Here is a 12,468-nt window from a genome sequence, read left to right on the forward strand (position 1 = left end):
GTTTTTTTTCCCCTTAAGTATAAAAACTTCTTATACAAGATTAAAATACAGATACGTGCAATTCTCAAGTCGCATGGTACCACCCCTGACTAGATTGTTTTAAAACCTTTGTTGCCAAACATGCAGCTTCATATCTGTTTTCATGATTGAGGTATATATTACTCAGGGTGTATATTACGCAAGTGTATTGCTGGATGTTGAGTTTTGATCTCGTTTCAGATGGTAGTTTTTATTTGCTATGCTGCCTTTTCTCCCATGTGCAACTCTATCATCCTTATTGACAGCTAAGGCAAAATACTAATTTAGTTTTTGGCCCAAACCTAGAAAAGCTGTACCTCATACCTGCTGAATAATGGATCCATTTCTTCTTTTCTGACTCTGGCCATTAAACAGCCATTCAGTTTCTTTTGGGAGAGTTGCTGTTCTCCCAGAAGAAACGCAAGTATACAGCTATCCTTGCTTCTCTTCACAAAGCAAAATGGTTGCTTCAGGAGAAAAATAACTTGGGAACAGCCAAGATTAAATCATTCCCAGGAGAGTTGGTTTTTTCCTGGGAGAATGAATGTCCTGTAAAGGCTATGGCTTCTCTTAGAAGAGAATGTGGTCCTTAAGCATCCCTTTTCTACCCCCAAAGCTCAGGAGACGTTGTGTTGCTCACTGGACCCTGCTGTTTCAGCAGGAAGCAGAACACACCCCTTTTACAACCTCCACATTGTGCTGCAAGGAAATACAAGCTGACCAGAGGCAGTCTAACTCAGTCACTCAGGGCTGCCTGGCATGCTGTGGACATCTTTCACCAGGCAGACTAAGAGAGCCTGCAAAGCATGTTGACGTTGTGTGAACAGGGCCCCCCCCTCCCCCCCAGTATTGCACAGTGCCAGCACTGCAAGCTCTCCACTTTTCAGGGCTTCAGCATATGAATGTCTGTGCGTGCCATTCTGGGTAAGTATGTTTTGTTTTTTCTACCAGGAGAACAAACCCGGGGGAATTTTTCTGGATTATCTGAGTGTGTGTACACAGCATCTTCTATTTCTACAGCAGGAGAACCTTATGCAGTCTGAGCCAACTCACCATGGCTTTAGCAATTTTCACTTTAACACTACACTTTCTAACTCCTGAGGACTCATTTTCTTTGCTGACTAGTCGCTTCTTCCCAGTCCTTGTTGGGTTTCCATTTAGTTTGAAATGTCTTTCTTCAGGTTCTTGTTCATTTGGCTAGTCCAAAACATTTTCCTCTTCCATGTTGCATCTCTCTCTTTTTAAGTTGTGCCTCTTCTGCGTTCAGGTCCCTGAACTGCAGTCCAGTTGATTTCATATACGTTTTCATAACACAACTTTTGTCCTTTGGAAACTAAGAAACTTATCTACCGCTGTAATTGTAAGAGTGCAGAAAGTAAAGCTGGATATGCTTGTAAAAGCTCAGTCCATGCTTATGGAAGGGCAGGCTGCAGAAAATAATGTCCTTGCAAATTGGTTCAAACTTGGCAGGATCACTTCTTGTTGGTTCAGATTGTATTGACTGTCATGTCCAGGATTAACTAACTAGCTCCTATCATTAATAGTATTTTGTTGTCCAATCTGTTCTAGACAAATTTCTCTCCCATAATGAAACTGATCCCGATACAATTTGTAACATTAGAGTTCTAGCACACCCTTTATACTGCCGAGTAAGCCTCTTGTTATGGTCCTTTCTTTTGAAGCATTTTATAATCCAAACAAATACTGAATTTTTCTGTGGTTTCTAACTTTTTTAGTCCATCATATTGTCACAAAGCCGCCCTACCACCTTTACTTTTATTTCAGTTTTTCCTGAACACCACATGCCCACCAATACTTCATGATTTCTACTGTACTTTTCCCTATCCCTATAATATCCATTTTAATGTCCTGTGCTAAGTAGTTCAAGCATTGCCATTATGCTGCCTGATGTCCTTGCATTAATTATACCATTACAAATTATATTAGTATTCAGTTGTTTCTTGCTGGCCAGATTTTGTTCGACGGGAGGAAGCATAGTTTTTCACTGTCACCTGCCATAATTACTATTCTTACCAACATTAATTTACTATCACCCTGCTGTCCATATTTCAACCCTCAAATATTCCTTTGCCTGGTTTCAGTAAACTGAAAGAGAACAAAAATGGACAAAGTTACGCACAACCCTCCCAGCCTTCTCCCCTCATTTTATTGCTTTTACCAGCTGTAATCCCAAAGGCATGAGCTTGCCTTATTTTGGGGCATGAGGGAATTGTAGGAGAGAACAGGACTTTGCTTCATGCAAAATGTTTAGGATGTAAATATACTATTCTTTTTCAAAATTCTTCCATGTACAGTGGCTACTAGATTTGGTCTAGTGTTTTTAAGTTTTTTTGTTTTTTGGTTTTTTTTATTTAATTTGTCTGAAAGTAGAATTGCAGTTTAAGTATAAATACCTTCCTCTTGTCTCTCTTCTTCTTATCAGTTTGACTAACATGAATGAGCTGTCTTCATATTATTTAAAATTTCTTTTGAATACTGTTAGTTTATATAATGCTACCATTTCAGGGGCTTCTCCCTCTATACAGCAACTGATCCACACATGCTTGTTTAATGGCTATAAAATTTATGATCCAATATATATATTTTTGTTTGCAGCTATAACAAAATGTTGTTTCAGCAATATTTTTCATACCTTGCAGAAGTCTTAAATGGCTTATAAAAATAGTTGTTACACTGCAGAGTTATTGCATATATGTTCTTTCCTTACAGTTCAACTTCGTGGGAAAGCTTTTGGGTCCACGTGGCAATTCACTGAAACGTTTACAGGAAGAAACCTTGACAAAAATGTCTATATTGGGAAAAGGTTCCATGAGGGACAAAGCAAAGGTAAACCAAATAGCTGAAAAATGTTAATGATCTATGGCATGTTTTCCTTCTACTTTTCCTTCATGTAAAATGATTGGTAGGAGAGTATAGGAGGAAATAGTTAAAAACAGAACAAAAAGCCCTTCAGCTCATAGCTTTGATAGTCTCAAGATATGGAATAAATTTTAGGCCACTGGTGTAATGTTATTGACTTTCAAACACTTGCTGTCTAATGCTGTGTATGCAGTTGTATAGATGAAATAATGAAGAATTTTGCTCACAATGTGTTTTTTGCCTTTTTTACAGAAATGGAAAGGCTGTATTTTCACATACCTGTGTCCTATCATATATTGTGTGGGGAATATGAATAGCATGCAATACTAGAATTTGTAACATGTTGAAGGGGAGGAGAAGCTTGAACTTTAATTACAAGGGTGGTATGTTGTTTAACAGTTGCACAATGTGTATATGTACAAACTTTTTCCTGAGCACTAAGATGTGTGGCTTCCTGTTGGGATCCTGCTCACTGCACACTTGTTTAGTGACTTTCATAACCAGTCTCTATACCAAAAAGTTCACGTTCTGGATTTTGTCGAGAGATCGTGGGCATATGAGACAAATGGGTATATGGGCTGAATTAAACACAAGCCAAGCTGACTAGAAAAACCTGGCTCAAAGTATTGTCCTATTAACTTTGATTCTGCCATTTAGTAAATAGTCTTCTAGTAGAGCAGATACTAACGTGGCAGTTTTTGTTGGCTCACATATTTGCCAACTGCTCCAGCATGGTGCTGAGATGTTCCTTTTTGATTCAGGGTTTAGATCATCTTCTGCTGACTCTTCAGTGTAAGAACAAAAGTACTGCTAGTAGTAAAAATAGTGCCCGTTTCACTGAATTTGGGAGAAGGGGCAAGCTAAAAAGATCTGTATGAAACAGATTCCATATGAATTCCCCTATTTGTTTTGGGGATTAAATGTTTGTTTCAGAATACTTCTTCACTTCCAGCTTCTTGGCTTCACTTAAGGCACAGTTTGCGAAGGAAATGGGTACAGTGATGCTGTGTATTCTGGTGCCTAACTTCTGGCTCCAGATAGGCAATTCACATATCGGAGTTAGGTGTCTGTATTTTAAATGGGGGAACTGAAGTCCCTAAGAATGCGATCCATAACACTCACTGGGGAATCTGAAATCCTGCCTCTCCTAGATGCCTGGGAGACTAGGATTAGTAGCCCCAAATTTGCACACAGACTTAGGTGCCTCAGGGGTGTGTGTGTGTGTGGTTGTTTTGTGTGTCTCCCCCCCCCCCCAGTGGTAGGAGTTGTAGGCTCTTAAACAATAGTGCAAGCCATGGGCCTCCAGGCCACATCCCTCTCCCTTCCCACTGGACCACATGTGGGCAGCTGTTGGACTGTGCATGTGGGTGGCCCCCACTCAGCTCCCTTGCTGTGCTGCATCATGGTCTTCCCTGGCACCCTGGGCTGCACTGCCCTACCCATGGGGCAGGAGCAGGAAGCAAAAAGCTGGTGAAGGGAGGGGGAGCCTAGAGACTGCAATAGCAGCTGGAGTGATTGAGGGAGTGATGTCCAGGTAGGAGCCTGCAGGCTACGAGTTGGTCAGCCCTAGTGACCAACATGGGGATTTGTTCTCCCTGTTTCTGTCTCCAAGAGAATAGTCTCATTGGATGTGTTCTTTAAGCCATGACTTAGTTTCAACAGGTGAAGGGAATGAATGTCCCCACATACCCCCCCCATCAGTAGTCTAGTGCTCACATCACTCTGCAGGGAAGTAGATGTGGGTTTGAACCTTCTCAGGCAGAGGACTTCGAATCCAGTGCTCTAACGATTAAGCTGTTTTAAGTGAAAGATGACTTCCCCTTTCTCCACTGTTGCTGGCTGAAAGTAGCAACGAGTGCTGAATTGAAGTGTATGCAATGTATGTTAAGTGTGCCTGAGTATACATCTTTTTATTTAAGGACTGTCAGGAACCTTGGGTACAAGGCTGCTTCATTTCTGGATCCTGAGTACAGCAGTGGGATTGACCCTCCTGAGCCACTGAGGGTCCTGTTGCATGCATTTGTCCTGAATGGACCTCCACATTCCACTCAAAACCATCATGTACACAATTACACATCACAATAGCAGAAATGCTATGAATGCTGTATAAAATGCTAAATGTAAAGGCAAGGGAAACTAGGATACTGCCACAATACATTGCCTCTGCAATGATGGGGAAGTAGGTGGTTAATATAGACTCAGAAGTTCCTAGAAAAAGGATAATTCTCTTTTCCTATGGTCTGTGCCAGTTTGGCCTATTGGAGAAATTTCCTTCTGATTTCCAGATTTGGCGTTTTGTTTGACCCTGAGCAAAACCATCTAGCCAGGAGGCTTAGCATGCGCTGTCAACATCCACACAAGCCTTAGCTATAGTTGACATCCTGATACTTCAGATAAAGGCATGGAAGTTCCTCACCAGAAGGCAGTGGCATTCATGCAGGGGGAAAGCAAAAGAGTGCCCTTCTGACCACTACTGGTGACCAGCAAAAGCGCTGAATCGTGAGATTACTAGACGGCTACTGCAAGAGTTTACCAAAACAAGGACTACAAACACACAACTCCATTCCCTCAGCCCATCCTTTTTGTTCCATCCCCTCCACAAATTCTTGTTTCAACTCTGAAAAAAGTTTAATTTTTGTTCTCATCAGTTTGCTTAGGAAAATGCTACTCTGAAAGTTAAGAACTTGCTTAACTTTACAAACAATCTAAATGTATCCATTGCCAGCTTATAGCCACTTGAACTTGCATTTTGTGTTTTTCAGCCTAAAAGCCTACTTTTCACCCCAGTATTCACCCCGCATAGGTACTAGATAGGAAATAAAATGTTGATTGTAAAACTGATCATAACTTGAACAAGACATGCTCTTTATAAACTTCTTCCATAAGGAAAAGTCTCTTTTTTTTAAATTGTGTCCATGGCCTTTCTTTGAATCATTGGTGACTGGGGCTGTAATCCGTGTGCTAACTGGGGTCTTGCCCCCACCTTGTAGTGGCACAGCTGACGCTGAACAATCTCTCACCCGCAACATTTCCTCTAAAACATTTTCCATGCTGTGCATTCGGTTGGCATGCCGTATGGTAGCTCTGAAGTGCGTGCCTGTTGCTACGTAGCATCATGGCAGAAACGTGTTGCTACTAACAGAGGTTGATAGCACTACTACATCTACTGAATATACCCCACGAAACAACTCCAGGCTGGCATTCCTCTTCCTCATGGCAGTTCATGATCTTTCTTTCAGTCAGTCAGTAATCCAGGACAGATGAATGCGAGTTATGTCCAGTCTGGGCACTATTGTATCCATAGTTCTGCAGTGGGAGATAGGTGCCAGGACACACTTGTGATGGCTGCATCTCCTAGCATGTGTTTTAGCAGAATCTCGTGGGCTAAACAGCTTTTCTAATGAGAAGTTATCTGCCTTTGATACCTAAGGGACTTAAACAGGGTTTTCACTGGCAAAAGTTAAATCCCCGTTTTAGGCATTGAAGTGCCTCTACTTAATTATCTCCCTAAGATACTGGTTTAATGCGTTAACTTGATTAAAATCACTAATATGAAGTATTACAGATTAGTGGAGTAGTGATCCTCTATTTAAGGGTCTGGTTGCAAATATTTAAGTTGTAGTGAATCATCCCTTTCACTCTGGTCTCACTAGGAAGCAGGCTTCACTTCTCCAGTGTGGCTCCTGAGGGAAAGGACTGAAGAGTGAGGTAGAGACTCCAGCTGGAAGATCTGGAAGCAGCCCAAGTGGGGGACTGCTGCACTTCCCAGCAGAGTATAAATTGGGCCCATTAGGTGCCTTCATTTTCTGCAAGATCCCTCTCCAGACCCGCTCTTGTGCAAAGCAGACCGTCTCTCCCTTGTCTTGGCTCTGTGGCCTTCTGTAAAGACTACAGAGATGAGCCAGCCAGATGCTCCTTTGGGAGGAAGCAGCAAAACGAGCATCTCTGGACATGTTGGACAGCACTGTGGCAGCAACGTGCTTTGCCTAGTATGTGCACAGATACTTCCTGTTCACCTACTCTGGCTGATGTGCTTCAGACTTGGAGGTAAACTAGTAAAGTGGCTCTTCAGCATGCTGGAGACCAAGACTTTGGGCATTTGAAGGGGTGCCCTCATGTGGCCTCACAGGTTTGGAGCAGGTGAATAGCATGTGGTCAGGGAAGGCTGAGTTAGGACCACAGTGTCAGCATGCTCATAAAGAGCTTTGTGGTGGTGACTGAACTTCCTTTGTTCTCTGCTGTTGGGCTGTATGCACCTGGGCATGCTCTCACTCCTCTTTCATGATTGGACAAGATCCTCTACTAGTTTGAACTCGGTACCGTACAGTGAGGTCCCACTTTTACTTGTCCTTTAGGCAGTACCATAATAAATGAGTAGTTAATTGAATGATGAGACTATGAATCTTTAAAACAGCCACTTCACTTTTAAAAATAATAGGAGTCTAGGCAGAAGCCAAGCACAGACCTGAATTAATGGACTTGTCAACAAGCAAAGCTTCAAGTAAAGTGGAAATTTCTGATAAGGGTTTGCTGTTCATATTTATCCTGAAAGTCTTCATAATACAATATTGGGATGTTTATTTTCATGGCACAAATGCTTCATCATTATTTCTGTACTGAGTTCACATACTATGAAACTCGATGCACGTTCTTAAAACAGACAAAAATACTTGAGTCTTCCAGTACGTGCCTGTAGGGCCTAACCTCCCCCTGCCTTTATACAGGTCGCTATAAAAGTGTCTAATTGCATGGTTCCTGTTGCCAAGAGTTTAGTCTAATTACATTTTTTTTCTATCAGTAAGGACTGTGGAAGACTGCCCTTCCAGTTTCTTCCCTGACTTCTATTAGGTTTTTCCTCACCATTGTCTTCTCACCCTTCTGTCAGATTGGTTGCCCCAGGTTGCTGCGAAGGTGAGGAACTTTGGGTAAGAGGGTGGGAACTCCACCTCTCTCTTGTGTTAGCACTGACCTCATGGCATGGGGGCAGGGGCTTGAGTCCATGTCATTCCCTTAGGTGACCAGTGATGCTTTTTAAATTGGTTGGTCAGCATCAAACAACACCTGCCCTTGATTGGGTCTCACAAGTCATGTCAAAAGGGCTTTATAAAGCTAAGACTTCCCAGGAGGAGGGGTGGTAGCCATGTTAAGTTGCGTACAGCAGCTGGAACATCTGCAACTCTCTCTTTACTCGCTTCAGCATCCTGAGGGGGAAACTACTTGGAACTTACCTAGCTATAGAGCTTACTGTAATATGGAAGTGGATCAGACAGCTACTAAGCTGACATGGTTTTCTCTGGGTTATTCTTTGATACTTCTCTATGGTGTACCCCTCCGCAAGCCTGCCCTCTAACCAATAAAGCTCTCCTCTATAACAAGCATGGTGGACTTGCTGGGAGAGGGATTGGGGCATGCTTTAAGCTTCCTACGCTTGCCTGACTAAGGGAGGTTACTCTTTGTGCTTCAGGCTAAAGGAAGCACTCCAAGTTCTTGCAGTGGGTCGAGCACTCTCGGTCTACAAGGCATGTGTACCCCAGGGGGCACAGTGCCTGAATACAGACCAGACTCCTGTGTGGTGGCAGCGGTTATCCCAGGCTTGCAAGTGTGCTCCAGGAAAGGGGTTGGCCAGATGCGAGGCAACCCAGGGGAGGCACATAGAGCTTGGTAAGTGGATGGGTGCAGTGAGGTGGGTGATTCAGCACTGGAGTGTCCATCATTGGTCTGCCATAAAGACATGAAGACAAACAAATGCCTGTCATGTTATATAAATTTGGCAATAACAGACTGTCTGCTTCTCCATTTTGGACCCCAGGAGTCTAGGTCCTCAATCGAGCATAATTCACTACTGCTGACCTGATGTTGCCCGACATCTTACTATTCCCTCTCCACCAAATTGGGTGGTGAAGCAAAGTCTTTAGTACTCACCATCCTTTATGGAAACTGTGCTTGATGGTTCAGGTGGCAATTCTGATATCTAGAGTCACTGTGATGGGTAGGAACAGAGGTAGTAGGGGGTTAGCATAATTTCTTCTGCCCTTTGTCCTTTTTATCTCTAACTGGTGTCAAACTCATATGGGGGCAGAGTTGAATTAAGACTACTTGTTTGTTCCTCTAGTATTCCTGTGTGGTAGGAAAAAGGGTCAGTATGAGGTCTTCTGGGTTTTACATGTCCCTTGAGGTGATCCTTTGCAGGTATCATTTGCTGTTGATTAAGATGTTAAAATGCTTAGAATCACAATATCGTTTGATACAATTAAACATTTAAAATCAAATATATCAGCACAATGAGATGAAGCTTTGAGTGAGCTGAAAGCCTACCGACTTGTTTCAGAATCTCTTGAAAACTGTCCTGTGTTTTGTAGTAATTCTCCCTCTTACACACTACAGTTGCCAGACTTCTTCTTCAGTTCCAAAGTCGGAATAAAGATCACCATATTTGAAAAGAAAAGAGAAGCAAGGGGGAGGGTCAGATCTCTAGCCAAAAAGAATTGATGTAATTTCAGTAATCAAAACTGTGGCATTAATTTTGTCAGCTGAAGATCTGACCCGTAGTTCCTGCTAACTACCTTGACCCTGCATCTCACTGCAGTCGTTAAGAAGGTTAGATGGCTTCCACCATCTAGCTTAGTGATAAAAGTCACAGATATTGTGCTAAACCAATTATTATAGTCTGTGTAAAACCCTGAGCTGATACATTAGTGATACATGCTGATAATTTGACCACATGGCTGACACCAGTGCCAGCTATTGAATTGGCTATTACCTCTCTTAATCCTGAGAAATAGGAGGCAGTGAAGGACACTTGTCACAATTTGTTTTCACAGTCTTCAGACACATTTCTGGCTCTTGTGTTGTGTTAACTGGTAATACTTAAAATTGTCTGAATTTCTTTTTGAGGCTTTCTTTGAAGAAGGCTTATTTAACAGAAAGGCTTGAGCTCTTTGATATTCTGCGGAGTCTAAGTCCGCTGCGTATTTTAGGGCCGGAGTCAAATGAGCCAGGAAGATTCTACCTCAATTTTACATTCCAGGAGGAGTGTACTATGTACCATCACACCCAGTGACCAAGCTGGACAGTGTTTCAAAGGGTTTGCTGCTTATCAGTCAATGCTTGCATGCACCTAGCTCTTAAGCAGTCCATAAAATCTGAAGCCTAGGTCCAACGTCAGCTTTTGTTACCCTTTCTTCTCCCTTCCCCTTTAGAGGGCATTTGATACTCCTTGTAAAATAGAGAGGAACTACTGGATTTGGAGATTCTTTAAATCTCCAAATTCTTTGAATAGGACTTTATTTCCATGCAATACTACTTTTCAGTTTCTTTCACTATTTATTCCTCTGGGCAAAGACTATATCCGTCCCTGTACTGAATAGGCACTTTAATGTTTCTCGTGAAACTGCCTAACCATAAAATAAAAAGGGCCTTTTTTAGAGGTCCCTTTATGCCATTAAAAGACTGCTGCCTTCCCATTATGAACCTGCAGATCTGTCAAAAAATTGTAAGTTTAGCAGACCATCTGTATTCTGTAGCCAGTGATTGACTTCTGTTATACGTATCCTCTCTCTCTGAGACTGGTACAGGCTCACTTTTGAATAGTGTAGAACTGAGTTGTCATATGGACTCCAAATTCCTTTAGTACATGTGCTAATGGATAATTGTACAAAAAGTGTTTGTGCTGGCAAGTAAAGACTTTATTGGAAGCAGAAGTCGTATGCAGTTTTATCCAGTAAGCTAGCTACCAATCAGGTTTTTCTCTGCCTTGGCAGCAAAATAAACATGTCCTAGCAAGCAGCTGACACTTGCAGACCATGGGGCCCACATATACTCCAGTATGGTCTTTGATGGACCCAGTATGGGGGCGCTGTCCGTGAAACAGCCTCTAAGTAACAAGCAATGAATGGTGTTCTCCGTTGCTCCATAGCAGGGATGGACAGGTGATGAGAGGACACTTTGCTTGTTTGACCGTACTGTTTCACAGAACAGAGGTGTTTAGCTGTGCTGGTCTGAAATAGGACAGGGTGGCACCTTAGACATTAACTGGCACAGAGAGGCATCAGATTTTGTAGGGAGCAACATGCTTTCAATGCTATGCCCTTTCATAGTATCTGGCCAAGTAAGTTGCCTTTTAAAAGTTCATATCTGAGTGCAGACATTTGGTTCCCCAGGGACAGTTAGCAGCAGTACACCTTGTGCCACTGCTGCTTGTCGCTGGGGAACGTCTGTGCTCTGGCATGCGGCAGGTTATCCCAGGTGGGTAGGGGAACCTGGGGCCAGCAACTGGGCTGGCCCCAGCAGCCTTACCTGGGGGTGGGGGAAGCTGCAGCAGGCACCCTGGCTGGCAGCCAGCGTGGCTCGGGTCAGCCAGGCTCCGGCTTTGAGCAGCGTGCGCTGCTGCTGTGTACCACCCTTCACTCTTCTCCCCCAGTGCCAGTCTCTTTTTAATCCTGTTCTGGAGTCAACCCCCGACCCCGCCTGGTACACCTAAATGTGCAGTGTGTGGTGCCGCAAACCTGTCTGCATGCTGCATGGCTGCGCTTGTCTGGATGCGGCCTAAGGTGCCACCCTGCCCTATCTTCTGCCTGCGTTCACAAAGACTCTTAGCATTGCGTCACCAGAGTGGAAGTGGGGGCATGTACCAAGTGTATAGCTACTAGCTGCAGTGTTTGGAGGACACTGATTTCTCTTGTAGACTCTCTCCTGGAAAATGTGGCAGTCTTGCATGAGCACATTATCCCTTCATTCTCTTAAGGGGCTTTTCCCCTTTTCTCTGAATTATTTGATGGCTCCTGTCAGTCATTCTGATGTGGTCTGACAATTCCTGTTCAGTTTCTTTTGAAGATGTCACAAGCCTGAGGTATAATAACTTTCATTTTCATGATCAACAAATGCAAGGAATCTCTACAAGGGTTTGTATGCATCACCACTATTAATATCAAAATCCTGAAATGAAAAATAGTTCTTTCTCCCCTTACTGGCAGAGCCTCTGCCACCAGAGCTGTGCCATCCCACTCCTCCAGCAGAGATGCAGTGTATGCAGGCAGAAGGAGTCTTTCTATTGGCATTCCTATGCCATTTCCCAAAATGGTATAAGTCATTAAAAACATTTTTTATTAGTGTTGCTGTGTCTACATTAAGGAGTTTTTTTTTTCCTGCCAGTTAAGAGGTAGGTAATTTCCCTGAACCCGCTCGCACCTAACTGATCTGCTGGCAAAACCCTTGATGTAGACCTCATCTTGGACATGTTGCATTAATAATATAATGGGCATGCATAGTCTTTAGCGATATAGTCTCAAAGATCAATTGATAGGGTTGTAATTTTGACCTAAATGCTACCCATGTTGCTGTTTTATTGAAGTATTTGAAACATTTTGTTGGTGCTGATTTCTTAAATTGTCAGAAATCGATAGAGTAAGAATGGAAGATCCTGTAACTTGTATTTGGGAGGATAAGGGGGCGGTACTTCACCAGGGAAGGGAAATGCTTTTGGAATTGTGACTGCCAAGGATGAAGTTCAAAACCATATTCTATTTTGATTTAGAGTCTTATTAACACTCCGGTCTTTAAAATTTAAGTACT

General features: G+C 42.9%; 1 protein-coding gene across 5 annotated transcripts in view; it reads left to right on the forward strand.

Annotated features, from left to right (window-relative positions):
• The window catches only part of KHDRBS3 (KH RNA binding domain containing, signal transduction associated 3), a 190,531-nt gene that overhangs the window by 76,390 nt on the left and 101,673 nt on the right, over positions 1–12,468 (forward strand). For all 5 annotated transcript variants that reach the window (XR_016441505.1, XM_090040695.1, XM_090040697.1 and 2 more), the window contains exon 3: positions 2,749–2,865. Coding sequence is in view for 4 of the 5 variants with exons in the window: in XM_090040695.1 (XP_089896821.1) it covers positions 2,749–2,865 (117 nt within the window). In the remaining variant the exon portion in view is untranslated. The remainder of the gene's footprint in view (positions 1–2,748; positions 2,866–12,468) is intronic.

Source organism: Crocodylus siamensis, chromosome 3 (assembly GCF_052110815.1).
Source record: "Crocodylus siamensis isolate JL-2025a chromosome 3, ASM5211081v1, whole genome shotgun sequence".
NCBI lineage: Eukaryota > Metazoa > Chordata > Crocodylia > Crocodylidae > Crocodylus > Crocodylus siamensis.